Source organism: Leuresthes tenuis, unplaced genomic scaffold (genome assembly GCF_036924035.1).
Source record: "Leuresthes tenuis unplaced genomic scaffold, fLeuTen1.0.hap1 SCAF_24, whole genome shotgun sequence".
In the NCBI taxonomy this organism is placed as follows: Eukaryota; Metazoa; Chordata; class Actinopteri; order Atheriniformes; family Atherinopsidae; genus Leuresthes; species Leuresthes tenuis.
Window position 1 is genome coordinate 3,323,254 of NW_027325378.1, and position 18,329 is coordinate 3,341,582.

The 18,329-nt window shown below is 40.6% G+C and overlaps 2 protein-coding genes across 7 annotated transcripts in view; one reads left to right on the plus strand and one right to left on the minus strand.

The window, feature by feature from the left end:
- The window catches only part of LOC140284920 (dnaJ homolog subfamily C member 13), a 30,797-nt gene extending 24,502 nt beyond the window's left edge, over window positions 1-6,295 (minus strand). For all 4 annotated transcript variants that reach the window (XM_072378949.1, XM_072378948.1, XM_072378947.1 and 1 more), the window contains exons 1-2: window positions 6,130-6,295; window positions 1,625-1,705 (exon numbers count right to left, since the gene is read on the minus strand). In XM_072378949.1, the coding sequence (XP_072235050.1) occupies window positions 1,625-1,692 (68 nt within the window). In that variant the 5' untranslated portion in view covers window positions 1,693-1,705; window positions 6,130-6,295. The remainder of the gene's footprint in view (window positions 1-1,624; window positions 1,706-6,129) is intronic.
- A 2,490-nt stretch (window positions 6,296-8,785) lies between these two features.
- lztfl1 (leucine zipper transcription factor-like 1) lies at window positions 8,786-15,197 on the plus strand. Of its 3 annotated transcripts, none has more exons than XM_072378250.1 (10): window positions 8,786-9,061; window positions 9,373-9,497; window positions 9,654-9,848; window positions 11,786-11,843; window positions 12,275-12,346; window positions 12,433-12,498; window positions 12,588-12,665; window positions 12,948-13,124; window positions 14,095-14,198; window positions 14,283-15,197. In XM_072378250.1, exons 1-10 carry the CDS (start codon window positions 9,059-9,061, stop codon window positions 14,299-14,301), a joined length of 897 nt encoding a protein of 298 aa, XP_072234351.1. In that variant the 5' UTR covers window positions 8,786-9,058; the 3' UTR covers window positions 14,302-15,197. The 3 variants fall into 3 exon arrangements, with proteins under 3 accessions (XP_072234351.1, XP_072234352.1, XP_072234353.1); XM_072378251.1 differs by having other exon boundaries at window positions 12,966-13,124; XM_072378252.1 differs by lacking the exon at window positions 9,373-9,497.
- Window positions 15,198-18,329: the final 3,132 nt, after the last annotated feature.

Sequence of the window (18,329 nt, forward strand, 5' to 3'; positions counted from 1 at the left end):
AACACAGAAAAGCAAATAGAGACGAAAGACAGCTGTAACAGACAAACTAAACAATAGAGAGAGCCACGGAATAAACTGAGAACCTGCAAACATTAAGCCGCTGGCAATAAAAACAGCTCATCCTATGTGCTGAGATGGAAAATTAAGCTTGTTGTTTCAGTAACACAGAAAGGAAATGACAGAGAAGTGAAAAAAGTAAAACCTTTAAATGTGACAGACGACGTCGGCTGCTTGCAAACATTCAGGGAAGGGTTGCCTTTCACCAGCAGGACACACAGATGAACCTAATCTCTACAACTGCAGTCACAAGACTTAAATTAACCACGATCATGAGAACAGAGGGGCGGGGCTACTGTTGCTAAATCTGCCTGTAATTAAGACGCTCAGACATCAAGAGGAGTTCACAAACTTGATTATGTCACAAAAAACAACACTAACAAACACTTATTATATGTATAAATGAAACCAGACAGTATATACAGTATTTAACTTTCTCTAGGCCTAACAAAGCTTCATTTGACAGATTCAAAGAGCTCAACTCAAGCTCTGGTTGCCTGTATTCACATCTGTTAAACCACAAAAATGCATTAACAAGCACATAATAGTTTGCTCACATGCTTTTTCATGCATATTTCAGGCCTCTTCCTCGTAAAATTACTTTCAAATATCGATGTCACTGATTGAAGATAACTGAGAGAAACGCCTGTTCAGTGAAGCTGGGTAGAGAATGACCCACATTAAAGCCAGGCCCAGAGGAGGGTCATGACACGTGCCAGCAGATAAACCACCACGGGGGGCTTTAAACGGCGTTGCTCTGCTGCTCTGATGCTCTGATATTCGTCTTGCATCGACACTCCTCTCTGCCAGTCAGGAAGCATTAGCAGGATGAACCAGCGATGATGGCTAATGCTCTTCAGCCCTGCTTAAGTTACCAAAGTCAATGGGAGGCCTTAATGGGACGCAGGCGTTTAGAAAGCAGCTATTGGTAATGCGATCCCACTGGTTCATTGCTCGGGCTGGAGCTTCTATCCTATTAGCTTCAAGGGCCTCCAAGTATTTACATAGAAGACTTTCTGATTTAAAACACATTTCATCCAGGGAAAGAGAATGCATACGACTGCTTTTTTAGGAAGAGTTCTATTTACTCAGTTTAAGGTGCTGATTATCACACTGGTGACAGCAGGATAAGGCTGTCAGGTCCAGCTAAGATGGACTACAGTCTTTACAACTAATCATCCTTTTGGCAACTGCTCAAGCAAACAATAAGTTAGCACCTAAAATACCTTTTATCAAACTCTGAAACAGAGTTATGCAAAAGAAATAATATATGTACCCTTGGATTTACATGCCAGAAAACAAATAGAGAGACATCATCTTGCGTTGGACTTGTTTTGTGTTCTGCTTGCTGTCAACATCTGTTACTTTGAGTTGCTTTTCATTAGATGATGCAGCTCTCCAAAGCACAGCAATCGCATCACTGCTGACAGCGGTCTGTTATCCTTGTTTAACATAAGGAAGTCAACACAACTTTTATTAAACTAATACACAGAGGATGCACAACAGCCTACGCCAGAAGCCCTGAAAGTTCATCTTTGAGGTTAAAAAAAGCAAGTTGTGGCCTTACTTTCCCCTCCAGGAGTGTTTGGTAGTGTAGAAACAGGCCAGGTCTTTGTTCTCTTTCACGACATTCATCTTTTCACAGGACCTGCAACACAGAGGGAGAGTTAAAACAACCAGGATGAAACAATACGCTACATTTTCATCACAGAAACAGAGTCAACAGCTTAATTAAAGTCTTTTCTTGAGGGTGGGTGTTGTATTATTTGCTACACTACAAGTTGCCAGAAAAATGCAGCCGAAACCTTTGCAAGTCATTACTACATGGAGTTTATCCACCATACACACTTTAACACACACTTCACACGGTCATTCAACATTTTTCCGCTCAGAGAGAGTTTTCCATCAAACGCCCGCTCAGCTGTAGCACCGTGTAAACAGCTATTATCCAACCAGAGAGCAGCTAATTCCACAGTTACAAGCTAGAACAGCAATTCAGATGATGGCACATGACTTGCAGTTTGTTACGTTTTACAGCTAAAGGAAGAGCTCGTTGAGATCAAACATCTCCAGCTCACATAAATACTAAAAAAAACAAACATATGAAACATTAAAAGTCAGTGAAAGACTTAAAGAATCAGGCAAAACATCTACAAACTGATTATTCGCTTTCCAAATCATGTAAAAACATCTGATGTAATTAGTTTATCAACTTTCAGGTGCTTTTTGGAAGGTATGCAGAGCCATAGGAGCAGCATATTTCCCATTTCGGTCCACATATTCGGTAAAGTTAAAAGAAATAGATCCTGGGACTGTAGACTACAGCTCCCTGTATCCTTTCGCCTTATATAGGTTTGAAGATAGACCTAAAATTGATTTATAAATGAGAATATGCCAATGTTTCAGCCTACGAGCGGACAAGGCAGACCGCCCAACACGAGCATACAATAGGCAGCGGTGAGTGAAACCTCTGGCCTTGATGTGAATGTTGGGGGTAAAAGATTGAGAGTCATCAACTGAAACATCCGGCTATTTCTATTGGTCTTTAAAACCAGCTTTAAACTGTTAAAGTTTTTAAAAGTAACTTTGTAAAAAGCGAGTTGAAGCTTGGAGAGAGCCTGGTGTGGTGTGGCTGCTGTGCAATACAGGACTGTGTCGGCATGGATAATGAAGAGAAGTGGGCCGAGGACTGAGCCCTGAGGCACGCCTTTAGTTACTGTAATGGATTTGGAAGTTAAACCGTCTGCCAGTACGAGTTCTGTTGGTGAGATGGTTACTGAACCAGGTGATAGCCTCCTCGGTGTCTGTTTCAGTAATAAGTAATAATGTGGTCCACAGTATCGAAAGTCAATGAAAACAGCTGCACCGTGTTGTTTATTGTCCAGAGCAGGGATGTCAAGCTCTGGTCCTCAAGGGCCGCTGTCCGGCAGGTTTTAGATGTTTCCCTGCTTCAATGCACCTGAATCAGATCAATGCATCATTAGCAGACTTGTGCAGAACTTAACAATCTTTCGAAGAGATTCATTTAATTCATCTGAATCAGGTGTGTTGAAGCAGGGAAACGTCTAAAACCTGCAGGACAGCGGCCCTCCAGGACCGGACTTTGACATATGTGGTCTAGAGGTTCAAGAATGTCATTTATCCCTTTCAGATGACAGCTGATGGCAGTTTCCAGTTAGCCAGGACACACAGTTTGGAGATTAGTTGTGCAGGATTTCCCCCTTTGAGTAGCAGGACAACAAATGCAGATTTCCATGATTTGGGGATTTCATTAGTGGCCAATGAGAGGTTAAAAAGATGAGTGAGTAAAACCAGCTGGCAGCTGCAGGAAGTATGGTTCCAGGTTGTCTGGGCCAGCAGATTTTGTAGTGTCCGGGAGCTTAAGGGCTCGATGCACCTCAGAGACAGTGAAAGGAGTAAAAGTGAAACGCTGAGATCTAAAAAGCATGCGTGTCAGAACCCACATCTGCGAGCCACCCATGCGTAGAGGTGACAGTATCAAATAAATGACCCGAGGCAATGAAGCGCTCGTTAAAAATATCAAGCCATTTCAGCTTTGTCTTCAATCTGTCTGGAGTCCTTCATTATGCATGACAGAAGCTCCACAGCTGAGCTGCCATCAGCTGAAGATCTGATGGTCTTCCAGGATTTTGATGAATTATTTAAAGGAGGTTTTGGTGATGAAATGATCGGCTTTAGCTTTCTGGATTGAAACAGTACACGCACATAGATTCAGGAACAACAACAGAGTGGCCACTGATGGCAAATAGAGAAGCAGATGAAACATTTGTTATTATTAGATGTATAATGGAGGATTTGTGGGGCTGTGAACAGTTTGAAACAGGTTCATGGAATCACAGTGAGCTTTAAACGCCTCAGATACTGGTTTCAACCAGCTCCAGTTTAAGTCACCAATGATTGATTATTGTTACTGCCATGCTTTTCGATGCCTTCGAGCTCTCCTTCGTGGATGCATTTTTTGCAGGATCACTATGAAAAGAGGCTTCCTGGGGGGGGACTACTGAGATACAAAACAGTACAGCAAAGAAGCAGATGAGCATGTGTCAATTAAGCCAGTGATTATCATGTATTCCCTCTTGATAAGAGGTTAGACGGCGTCTTTATGTTTGTCCAGGGGCATGATTTAGGTAAAAAAGGGTTGCTGCTGGATGGCTAAATGCTACACTGTGTGACAGGTTATTTAAACAAGTGTAAAATTAAGGCCTCAAAGACAAACCGATCCAGGGAACACAGAAGAGCAAAAGGAAGGAATAACAGCCTCTCCTATCCTCAGTGCAGTAATCTGCTAACGGCTGCACTGTGACAAGGGGAACCTGTGTCAGCACTCTGCCAGGATCCTGGAAAAATCCAACTTCAGTTTTCCTTCTGCTCTATTCAGTGTGCGAATGACGCAGCAAGCTGCAAAATGAGCCCAAACTTGTCTTTTCTTTCACTCACCAAAGGGACAAGTGTCCTAAACAGCTGCATGACTTTATGATCCTGTTGCAGAAACACACTCATCATTTCTTTTTCTTTCAAATGGATTCACGGAGCAGCATAATTAATCTTATCCTGAGCAGGAGCTGACAGCACACACAACAGGACATGCTGGCATCAAGGACTGCACAGTTAGCTCTTTGCAGCAGCAGAGGGTTGTGCACTTTTTATTATATTACAGCAATGAGTTTACTGTGATGAGTGTAAAAAAAAAAAAAAAGCAGCAGCCAGATACCAGGACTGGGTCATATGATCGACCCCTCCCGGGTCTTATGGCCTGAATGCGGGTCAACTGCAAATCATTCATGGGCTATTCTGGGCAGATTTCAACAAAAAAAGGACATTTTCTCTTGATGGGATGCAGCACATAACATACACACAGCAAATGGCACTAAACAGATTGCTAACATAGCTGTTGTTGTAACGGTGACAGTTCTGTGGTTGTTACAATCTCACTGAGCAAACTGGCTCTAGCTTTCAATCACAGACTCCTGCTAAAGGGACGGAAAGAAAGCTAAATGTAAACAGCTGAAATCAGACCAACTGTTTTCCCACTAACTGGAACATAGCGACAGGTTTTACAACATAAAAACTAGTATATTCAACACTGTTAAAGGGTAAAAAAACAACAACAACACTTGTTTGCTTTAGAGAATTAAAGATAATTATAAAACTACCTCAGCAGCAGTGCGGGTACAAAGCTCAAACTGTCATGTGCCTTCACACCAGTACTCAGCCCCTATCATTTTTATTAGTCCTGAGAAAAGCTATTTTGATGATCCCTCCACCACTAAGTAAAACTAGTCAATGGGTAGCTTTGGCCATCAAATGAACCCTGGGAGTCATTTCCAATATTATATTACATATAGCCAAACATATAAGGTGGGTGTCGAGGTTTTCGTGTGTAACGCGTTTTTTTCTGACCCAAAGACATGTTGAAACACCTCCTAGTGTTTGCCAGTTATGTGAAGCAATCTTTCAACCAGCACAGGAACTTAAAGACTAGGAACTTACTTCACATAGACAGCCTAATGAACCTCTTGCTTCTAATATATATATATATATATATAAAAATCAACTTGTGGACTTTTTTTTACACGACAGACTAGAAAAATGAAGAGTGGAGTGATGTGAGAAGCCCTAAAATGAGCATGACACTTAAGTCCATCCGAGCATGTGCGCTGACCCCCGATCTGTCAAGTAAATCCATGACAAACAGCATTAACGTTACCTGTCTCTCAAGAAGCTAACCCAACTCTGCTCCATTGCAACAGGCCTCCAACGGTAACTGTCTGGCTAAAAACAAACCCAGTCGCCCTCCTTTGTGATGTCGACACTAATGCTCCACCTAAGCAGAAGAACTACGATACTCGAAATGCTTTTGTTATCAGCGTTTGTTTGTCAAATGCACAACAGGGGCTGTGGCAGGCCAATATTGGGTTAGCCACAAGTTAGCGGCTAACTAGCACATCAATCAGGTCTTATAGGAGAGCTAGCTAGTCGCTTTAGCAGCGGGGTTCAATCAAGCAAATACGAAGAAGAAAAAAAGTGGCACATGCTAACGGATGCATTTACCTGTGAAATCGCAAATGGGTGTTAATCGTAGCCGTCCCTCAGCCCCCCACCCTCCTCTGAGTGCGGCCAGTGCTTCTCAGTTTTCCCACTCTGATGCTGAAGATACTCAGTTGCGCCGTATACCCCCAACAAGACTCAGGACGCTGCCATATTCCTGATAGCAAAAGCGTTCTACTGCGCATGCGTGAGGCCTGCCTGTCATGCGGCTGTCAGCTGATTGGTTTGTCTGGCAGCGGAATTATCGACAGACCTGACCTCAGATCAGTGTTTTTTTCGTTTCCTCCGCGTTTGAATTGACGGATACTACCAAGGCCGATCTTGGATCAGTTTACTGTAGCTGTCTGCTGCGGAACGAGTTCAGTAGCGGTTTCTGTAGTTTCTATTTCTGCTAATTGCAAGGAAACATTGAATAACCTACCGTATGAAAACCAGAACGACATCAGCAAACACATTAATCATTTACCACAAGTGAAAATTACACCGACAACGCAGACAACCTCCTCATGACTGATAAAATGTCGATGAATTCTAACCGCACCTAAACCGTAGAATTGATTATATCTGGCCGCGTTCTCTCTATTCCGACATTTATTCCTTTGCCGATTGTTGCAAGAGTGGAATTTTTGGGAAGATTGTCCATTTAAGAGTATTTAAGGTATGCTTTTGTATAAACAGCATGCTATGTAAAAACCAGAAAACATACACCTGGGTTAGCTACAACTATTCTGCCATCTAGGGACATTTTCCTACAAATGCAGCAGAACCGTGACTTCAGTAAGAGTGCAGCATTCATGAAATACAACAGCACAAATATGGTTAAATACATAAAATACTGAGCATCCACATGTGCTTATACAGACAAACACATGAGCTTTTGTGTTCTTCAAGTCAGAAATAGTGTAAAATGCAAGCTATTCATAAGCCATCAACAGATTGCAGATGCGTGTTGGCTTGGAAATAACTTCAAACTCAAATTACTTGTAAATAACACGCAATTACCTACAATTAACAAATATAAAACTATATCTTCCTTTCTTATCCGATCTACTCATCGTACATTTAAGGTTCCATTTTTCATGCTTGCATTCTATTTATTTTTTTCTTTACACACTTCTCATCATCTGATGGTCCACATGCCTCCCTAATTTAATATTTATTTGACAGTTTGCCAAACAAGTTTACGGTAAACAGATTCTTCTGCTTCCAAAAGATCAAAACTAAATTAAACACTCAGCTGAGAAGTATAGCAGAACAAACATATAGGAACGTAACAAAAGCTAAGTACTCTAATCTATGAGTTGTAGATTTTCAGCATATGGTTTTAAACTACTATGTATTGTCTGAAATTGTAGTTGACTCACCGCGACTGAAGGTAAAGGGGGAACATCTTGGCCTCTGTTTTTGACTGATATTGTACACTAAACTTGAGCAGAGCAGCACAGAAATGGTCACGTTATAAGGCATTTGATTGGGTGACTGACCATGCGCTGCCCGTTAGTCTAATTCAATTACAGCTAGAGAGACATGAGGAAGAGAAAAGTTTCCTTCTTTTTTTTCTGATTAGAATCTCCCTTAACAAGCTGGAGAGTGAAGTTCTTTAGGTTTCAGTGACAGGATGAGAAGGCCGTCTCACAGGCTCTCTAAGAAGTTATCATTCGGCTCACATGATGTCAAATGAGTTAATTCTGTGTGGAAACAGCAACACAAGGTTTCAACAGGCAATTAAGTGGGTCATGGATTGAAAGAAAGGAAGTGTTTTTGATAAGTGTGTCGTCAATGTGCAAATAAAAGCATTTCAAAATGCTTTATCAATGTGCAACCACAAGCACAACCTGCTATTACAAATTTAAAATGTTCAAAATGACTAAAAATACTATTAAATCGGCTCCTCTGCAGCATTAGTAGTACATAGGATGCTAGAATGAATGGGTAGTTGCAGTGTTGCCTTCTGATGATGAGCTGGAGTTACTTACTTCAACTGTTTTTAACTGTTTTTAAGCATTGTGACCTACTGTGAGTCTCGTTTTTAACCCTCTAGTGCCATCTACTGCTCCGCATTACACATTGAACCAGGCCTAATGGCCACCTGTAAACCTTTATAAAATATAGGGACAGTTTTAAATGCAGATGAAAATACATTAAATTGACTTACACTGTATGGGCCCAAGGACCATTGCTGGAGAAAATAATCAATCACTATATCAACAAATACAGGTTTAATACTCTTCTATGCAGATGAATGCTAATGAATGAGATTATTTAGCACTTACAGACATATAAGAACTTAAACCTTTTTTAAATATAGGTTTTAGGCATCTTTAATCTTTGGTAGAAAGTCTATTTTTAATTTCAACAAGCAAAGTATGAGAATAATTAATATCCTATATCAATATAGAATCAATATTGCCAAAAAATAAGAGAGAGCGAGAGAGCGATAGAAATCGAAGTGCGATACAACCAGATAAATGGCACATGATGAATCTAAAGACAAATATAGTTGACATTTGGCAATTAAGAAAGTGCTGCTTTATTGATACACAAGCTAATATTTTAAAAGTGATTCGCTCACTACTTTGAGCTCCGTCCTGTACGTAATGCCATTGAACGCACCTCTCGTAACCAAGGTAATGACGCTATATTCCGTTACCAAGGCATTCTCAAGGCAAACACTAGCGGGATAGCTAAGCTAGCAGATCTGCTAGATAATCTTACAGCTATTGTATAATCTGTATGTGGCTTTTTCTTCGGGTCAATTGTACTTACAAGGGTGTCTTTTAACTCTCTTGACACCAGAACATCACTTCTAGCTTCTAGTCTGTTCCCTGCGTAACATAAATTAGGGACAGAGACATCCTTCTTTTTTCTTTTGGATCAGCCCAGTCTCCAAGCTAGCTAACTTTGATACGTTAACGTTAGCTACACAGCCATCATGGTAAGTAGCTGCTATGGACTGCTGTGTAGGCCACCTGTTTGCTTTTAGAAGTTAACAATGCGAAACGCGTTGTCCAGTTTTTTTTTTACATAACGCTCCTACTGAATCCAAAAGAGCTAACGTTAGCAAGCACCTCCTTACTTACTGTTGCACGTTGTATGATCCAGCTCATGTGTAAAGGCCCTATGACATATTGGCAAGAGAAAATCCTCTTCAAGTTAGCTGATAAGCTAATTTTGGCTTCTACTACATCTACTGTCTGTCTGTCTTCTACTTTTACTGCTAATTTCTTTCTTCTTTTCTCCATGAAGGCTGACTTTGGGTTTAATGAACACCATCAGAATGAAGTCATCAATTACATGCGATTTGCCCGTTCAAAGAGGGTGCTGAGGCTCAAGACTATTGACTCATGTTTTGAGGAACTCAAAGATAGCAGGTGGCCACGATTATGATATTGTATCATTGCTATGATGCATTTTTATTTTGCTTAACTTTATATCAGCTGTCGATGGGGAAAAAAATGTGATGGATAGAAGAATAAGTTATTTCCCAGTTTAACATTTATGTTTCTCGTGTGTTTTTCTTGCTCAAGGTTGGTGGAGGAGACCTTCACAGTGGACGAGGTGAGGCAGATGCTGGACGGGCTGCAGGTGGTGGTGCGTGGCGAGGTGGAGATGGAGCTCATCAACACGGCCCACACTAATGTGCTGCTTCTCAGGCAGCTCTTCTCCCAGGCTGAGAAGTTTTACCTCCGACTGCAGAGTGATATCTCTGAACTGGAGAACCGGTAAACTTCAGAGCAAGAAACAGTTTTCTACTTAAAAATGATAAAACTAAAAAAACGACACCACAGGATGTATTGAATCATGAAAGATGATGTTAATAATAGTTATCATTCCTACTTTATCTACTCATATTGATATTACTGATAATGAGATTGCTTTATTTACCCACAAAAACATTTTCATATCAAAGTGATATATATAGATCAGACTTTCGCACCATTGTAATGATGGAAAAGGGTTTACATTCATGTGAATGAGAAAAAGAGTGACATAAAACAAACAAACTGAAAGTTGTACTGCATTGTAGCTCACTTCCTCTTCAGTACGGTTTAGATTCAGATGCCTCACATGTCATTTGCCAAGTGAAAAGGTCACAAGGCCAATGTTTCACTGATCTGTATATTCAACCCTTGTTTACACGACACAGTTTCTTCCATTACACCCTTTGTGCTTTTTTTTTTAGACTGAAATTCGGTTAGTCTGAAACTCACAAACTCTGCCACTTTCTCTATTACAAAACAAACACAAGTGAACCAGTTGAGTGAATTTATTTTCATAAATTGAAGAGTTTTCTTGTGTATTTTTTTTAATATTTTGTTAAAAAGCCCACCTTGTGCTCATTTACACTTTCTGTAATTCATTTTCAGGGTCTGCTAAAATATAATGTCATTCTTTCATGTTCAAAAACACATTTTTCTTTTTACCCTTTTGCTAGCTTCCATTTGAAACCCTTGCTTTTAGCTCTTGTCTCCGCCCTAAGCTCATTATACTCTGATTGGTCAGCTGACAGGTCAACAATGGCAGTGAAGCAACCGCTTATTTATTGTGTTTGTGGGTGACTTTGGCTGCAATGACAGTGACAACAAGAGTGGATTATAGAAACACAGCAGTGTTTGTTCAGATGGAAATTCATGCTAAAGTGACTTTTGTCATGTTTTTAAATCTCTTTCTTTTGCCAGGAGGGCAAAAAGAAAATTAAACGTAATACTTCTTTTGCAACAACAGAACTAGAACTGTTGAAATATACGTGTTAAGCAGCTCCCCCCCCCCTGACAATTCAACGTGTAGTTTTTGGTCGTAGCAGAGGTTGACGCAGCCTGTGGAAAGCCACAGCCACAGCCTCACCTGACCTGTCCTGGTCGCAGCCGCATTACTCATTTGAGGTTTATTGTCATGTTCTAAGTTCATGTTTTGCGGTTCCAAAGAAAGTTGGATAATTGTTCCGAGACAGTTGTGCTCAATGTTAAAGGTTGAACGCACCTGAGCTGTACCAGTCTCGCCAGAATAGTTTAACAACATGTCACCAGTAAGACAAATCACATGAAGATAAATCAGTTTTGATTTATTTTAGGCTTCGTATATCAGTGAAAGGTCACGTTTTTAATGAACTATCTGCCTCTGCTTGTGAACTTCACATAACGTTTGACCTCCCTAAGAGGTAAGCACTGTTTTGGAAAGGTTATCATGTTTGTATCATGGTGGGTGGATAACCACCCTGTAAACCTTGCACTGTTTTCTCTTTATCACAGGCCTCAGCTGTACGTGACAGAATGGGAGTCTAAAACTAGGAATACGCCCCATGTCACAGTCTGCGTGTCTTCAGCTGCCTTTTAAAAACCACATTTAAGCCTTTCAGAGAACACTTCTGTCACCACACGCATATATCTTATAACATAAGTGCTGAACTGCCATCAGGAGCAAGGGTGTTCACTTTCCTCGCCAAAACATTCATGACCACCAAATAGTATATTTCACTGTTAGAAACCCTAAATGTCAACATTGTGGTTACACAACATTGTGAACTGATGTGCAGATATCAGCTTTACTGCCTTCACTTTTGCTTGCACAATAACAACATTTAACAAACGTTTCTCTCCCTTTTCACGGCTCTTTTTTTTTGTTGTTGCCTAATTCTTTTCTCTGTCTCCAACCCCTATAGGGATCTGTTAGAGCAAGTGGCTGAATTTGAGAAGACTGACTTCAAAACCACAAATAAGGTGTGCATGATAGTCAACATCCTCACATGTAGGGCTTTCAAACGTTACCATCTACACGGTCGCCATCAATCAAGTGTTTGCTGCAGCATTCCTGCACATTCTGAGAAGTTTCAAATGTCAGGCCACCTGCCCCTTCACGTTTAGCAGAGTGGCTGAGAAGTCACACATCAGTGAGGTCGACGGGACTTTATGACACGTTGTTTCTTTCTTAAGAAAAACAAAAAGCTTCTAATGCAGCGCTCCATTCTTCAGTTGAGCTGCTCACACCTTTCTGAAAAAGCAGACAGAAAGATAGAGACGTGTGAAAGCTGTGCTTTATTTATCGAATCTTGCTTATAGAAATAGTCTGTTATTGCAAACATGCTTTAGATTAAAAGGGTGGAAGTTGCTTTCCCACTCTTTCAGCTGTTAACTCTTCGTTTCATTCCAAGATAAACCAAGAAACAAGCAAACCCAAGCTGGCACCCCTGAATGAAGGTGGGGTGTCTGAACTTCTCAACAAGGTAAAGTCATTTTGCATGGATTACTGGAACGGACTCGTATTTGTATGCCTTGGCACGACTACAGATTCTTCCATTCTGTTTTTCAGGAGATAACAAGACTACAGGAGGAAAATGACAAACTAAAAGCCAGGCTCCGGACTTTAGAATCCCAGGTATGGTATAAGTAATCTTAAATAAACACACAGCTGCATCTTTTCACTCAGAGGATAACAACAGTTGTGTTGTTCATCCATTTTATCAGGCCATGAGTGCACTAGACGAGAAAACCAAGGCAGAGAGAGCTCTAAAAGACCTCCAGAAGGTCCAAGGTGAACAGCAGGTACTGCATCAAGCTCGTCTTGCATTTAATCATCTTGCATTTGCTTTTCATTAGTTTATCCGTATTCCTGTAACTTTCCATGTTTTTGTTCTCATCTGAACACTTGCTGCCATTTGTTTGTTTTTTTCCTGCTAACTTGGGCCTAAATGGTATGTATCCACCTGATTTAAGTGTTGCTTTTGTCTGTTGCTCTTAGGAACACAAGTTATATCAATTCTGTCTTTTTCGATCGCTGTGAGCACCATTCAGCCCAACTTAAACTGTGTTTCTTCTGCCTTTAAGCTGGCCGCTCGCTCCCAGGAGATCAGCTGTCTGGAGGACACAGTGGCAGCTCTGAAAGGGGACTATGAACGCTCTCTCACTGCCACTGCTGCATCCCAGAAGGACTTGCAGGAGAACCTCATTTCTGCCAAACATGACCTTCTGCGAGTGCAGGAGCAGCTGGCCATGGCAGAGAAGGTATATCAATTCAATTCAATTTTATTTATAAAGCGCCAAATTACAACAATTGTCATCTCAAGGCACTTAAATAATATAGTCCAATTCAAGCCAGTTGGAATTCAATTCATTGTAATCATAATCCAATTCAAAAAACAATATCCTAGCTAAGGAAACCAACAGATTGCACCGAAACTTGTCTTCAGTCCAATCTCTATCACTGATGGAGCCTTCGACTCTTTCTGGGAGCACCCACCAAATGTCAGGTGTCACTTGCTATTCTGCTCACTCATTGTTGAGTTAATATGACGATATTAACCATAGATTATTACCATAGTTTGGTGGAACCGAATCTGAAATTGGTTTCAGTGGAAGCTGTTTATTCTCTATGTCAAAGCACCCATTGGTCTTCCTCTTTTTGCCAGTGAGATTGAGGAAGCAAGAACTTTTCCATGATTGCTCGCGTCATAAGATCAGCCAGCTGACTATCCTTTAAAAAGAAGTAATCATGTTTTGTTTTTCTTCTTGGGTTTTTCCCTTAGCATCAATGTGTTGTGCAGGTTCTTTTTTTTTTCTGTCCTTGTAAAAACTCTGAAAAGTCCCGTCCACACCGGAGCTTCTCCTGAACTGCCTGAAATGCCTAATTTATGGCTAGCTGACCTTTCTGTACATCATCATATGGAGCATTTGCATAATTCCAGCCTGGTGACTAATCTGGCATGCCTCAAACAAAGAATGATGACCTGATCTTCTTACTACTCAAAGCAGACTAAAACAGAGATATTTAGGAAGATGATGTGTTTCTTTAACATTAAAGCATGTAAACTATGCTAAATTTGAACTAGCATTAAATAAAAATAGCATAATGCTGGCCCTTTATCCTGTTTAAGTCATATTGGGCTAGCTACGAGCCAGCATGAGGTTAACATCCACTTATTATCGCAGTGTTGAGGTCTTTTTCCCTCCATGATTGGACATTTGTCTTCTGCAGGAGTTGGAGAAGAAGTTCCAGCAAACTGCAGCCTACCGCAACATGAAAGAGATTCTAACCAAAAAGAATGAGCAGATAAAAGACATTAGAAAACGATTGCAAAGGTAAGAAATGAACAATAACTGTAAATAGTTCTAACGTTCATGGTAGAGAGAACACAGCCACATTTGTTTTGCTTTCTGTTTCAGGTATGAGCCCAATGAATGAGCTTCACGGATGTAAGACGGGACCAAAATGTATGACTGCAGTGGACAAATTCCACTGCTGTAAGGCAAAAGAGATAGAAAAACGAATTCTTTGAGGAGTTGTTTATTCATGCTTTACCTGGCATCTTCAGTTCTTAATGGATTTGCTAAAGAGCAAGAGCTGGGAGGTTGGCTGCACACACAATGCATTCACTGGATTATTAGTGACAGCTGTGTTTTTTTTCCCCCGGTGTCTCACTTTTGAGCTCACATACAGTAGCTAGCAGCCTTCCCTCAGTGCTCTATGCAATCACTAGCTTGTCCCTGTTTGAAGAGGCCTTGTCTGTTTGCTGAACCGGACAGATGCGTACCGTCTGTCTGAAGCTTCGCAGTCGTATTTATCTTATTAGTTATATTTACCAACCTAGCACCAGGTAAATGATTACTGATGTTTTGCTAATCGGTCTTAATCCTGCAGCCCCCTTTCTAATCCAAATCTATTGTTAATTAGTGTTCCTAAGCTCCAGGCAAACTCCAGCCATCCAGCAACAGCTTCTTGACCACTTGAGGCCACCCCTGCCACCTAAATATAAAGATATTTTTGATGATCTGACATCATGTTTGATCATTGAAAATCTGCAGGTTTATTACAGTTATTCTCTCTGCTGTTGCGTCTCCTAAATCTAGAAAGTGTAATTTTTCCCTATAGAAAGGAGATAGAGTATTTTTTCTGGAATCTTTATGTACTTTTTCTTATTGCTGTGGTGGATGCAGTATATGTATATCATGTATATGTATGTACATGATGTTCATGACGAAATGCTCTTGTAGAGTGTGACACATCTACCCTGTATTATACTAGATGTGCATTTGATTGGATTGTGCAAAATATGGGGTAATAAAAACTGTTACCGAATATATGTTGTCATTTTCTGTAATTATTTAAAGCATGTCTTCAGCCACCTCTCCTTTCCTGAGATATTACCAGGAAATTGAGAGAAAGGAGCATCAAAACGTGTGCAAACATGAATACATTTACATTTAACATGCTTCAAAGGAGGGTCGTCACTCCATAAGACCCGTTGCCACTGATTTTCAGCCCACTTCTTGTGTCATGTGTCCCAGCTCAGCCTTATCTTCCTGTTTTCCTTCCTTAAGAATGGCTTTTTTTTACAGCCACTGCTCCACGGACACCAGTTCTCTCGAGGCCTCCGCAAACAATAGATGGATAACTTGGAGATATGCCAGAAAATACAAATCATTCCTCTGATAATGATCAAGAAAAACAGTTCAGAAAGCCTTAAGAACTATAGCTCAAGACCACTTTAAGGGATTACAAGAAAATCGGACTCCAAGGAAGCAAAATATAAAGACATGAGAGGTGGATGAACACCTCAATGCCTCAAGAATATGTGAGACTATGACCTTCTCATGGCGAAAACTGTAAAAAGTGAGCAGAATACAAAAAAGCTTTTCATAGAAGTAACAGGTTCAACAAGGGGGCGCTATTCTGCAAAAATACACAGGGTGTACACAAATAAACTGACTGCATCATTACAATTCATACATGTCTAAGTGGATGTTGAAACGTTTTTATTTTTTCAAGCCTCTATGCTAACACAGGCTTGAACAGCCACCACACACTCACACAATTACATTCTGTGCACAGATAGCATGAGTGCATGGGTGCTATGATTCTACCTTTATTATTTCTACATGATATAATTAGAGACTAATTTCACAGGGTAAGACTGAATACTTCATCTTTCAGCTGAGTTGACAACTGGGACTGGAAACTGAGACTGAAAAGTCAGTAGTTGTGCAATATAATCATCAGAGAGTGTTTTTTTCTTTTAAAATCAGTCCATTTTCTCTCTTCACTTTCTGCTTAAGAGAAAACATCCTCACGAAGATCTCGTGTGGGTCTTGGCTCTGAAAGAGTAACGCACAAAGTGGTCACTAGTCAGTCAACCGTCAAACCCCTTGTTGTTTTCAGTGAAACTCATGAAGCCACAATGTCCTGACTTAAACTTGTAAGAGTTTTGCATCATGTGCAGGAGGTGCATGCATGATCTACTTGTTTTTCTATAGGTGCAGAAAAAAGGGTTGAACAGAATCACATTAAGTTTAAAAAAACACTATAAAGATGGCTTTTATCTAACATTTCAGCAATCATTGTATCCACCTCTTAATTCCTATTCCATACAGCAAAAATCATTGTTTTGTGTGTGCATGTGAGTAAGTATCTGCATTTGTATGTGGAGCTATTATAATTTCAGCCAGGGTGCAAGAGCTTTGCAGTTATTTCTCAGTGCATGAAATAAATCACAGCGAGCAGGTACAGGAAGTGGTGACTACCGTCTCGGTGCCAAGCACACAGCTGAAAGCTATGACTGTAACAGTACTTTCCCACAATATGGGGCAATAGTTAATACAAGTTGGCATAATGTGCTCAATTCAAAGCAGCTTTCTGCTCACTGACGAGGCATCAAAGGGGTTTTCTCAGTTTCACTAGCAAGACCGAAGCTTCTGTTGTTTGGTTTTTCTTAAGAATCATCAAGCAGATGTTTGCTTGTGAGAAATTCAGAGTTTCAGAATACACGGTGATGTCCTCGGGGGGGATTTAAAAAAACAAAACAAAAAACAATGACAGTTTAGTCGTTAGGGGGAAAAGAGGAAGTCAATAAAGTCATTGTCATTTTTAGGTGTGATTTGGTGCAGGATGGTGCAAGAACATTAAAGCCCACCTTGTATTTACTCACATCTATGTAGACCACAGCTCTTTGCACTTTTTAGCTGTCCAGCTCAGAAATCACACACCACAAGGTCCAAAATGAAAAGTTACGGGATCATCAAACTTATCATTCAGTTCATTCTCAGGGGACCATGAATACAAGAACATAATCGATGGAAATCCATCGATAAAGGTTGAGAAAATTCTCTCAGAATGAGAGAAATGTAGCAGAAATGTAGTTTGATATTGTAGTTATATGTAGTTTGATATCTTTTAGGGATTTAAGATGTGGATGGTTTGGAAACAACTTTTAGTCACTTCTGAGAATGAGTGATTAATGATCTTCGTCCTGATTTTATCTTGAAAGGATCTTAGGTGAAATATCAAAAACAAAGCGTCACTCAACCTATTATCTGTTTGCTGCTTGATTGGAGATACAAATGCTGCGTTCTGCTTTATTGGTTTTCCCCTTTTATTCTGACGTACATCACCCTGTTGGGTTGTAACTGCTGAGCTCACACTTTATTTATCATCGTATACTGATGATTAATCTATTGCCTTGTAAGTCTTTGTCATCGACTCATTTGAGCCCCGAAGGCCGGCATTCAGAGAATTGTAAGTGTTTTCAAAACCATTGTGAACCAAATTGTCATTTCAGAACCACAATGTTTTCAGAATGACTGCTTGGTGGATTTAGATCCAGTAGTCAACTTGGTTTTCTCAGAGTGCTGTGCTCAATTACTACTTTGGCTTTAAGTCTCTCTCATTATCAGCTGGGATAGGCTCTGAGCCCCTACAGTCTTTACAGGATAAGGCTCCAGTAAAACATTTCCCTGTACCTCAGCATGATAACATCCAAGATGTGCATTCAGCATTAGTTAGGAATCTGATGGACTGATGACACATCCTCCTCCTACTCTTAAGTTCATCATAAGAGAAACCTCCAGGGAAACTCTCCAGCTCCTCCTGGGGGATCCCAAGACGTTCCCAGGCCAGAAGGGAAATAAAATCCCTCCAGGAAGTTGTGAGTCTGCCCTGGGTCTCCTCCCAGGAGGCACCCGAACCAGATGCCCAAAACCACCTCAGCAGAGTAGTAGCAGCTCTACTTCAAGCTCTCAGATGTCCAAGATCCTCACCCTGTTTGTAAGGTTGAGCACAGACACTCATTTCAGCTGCTTGCATCTTCAATCTCATTCTTTTGGTCACCACTCAAATCACATGATCACTGGTGAGGTGCTGGAATGAAGATGCACCAGTAAGTGGAAAGCTGCGCCCTTCCCTCATGTTACCGAAGTACCAATCTGTCCACCCATCAC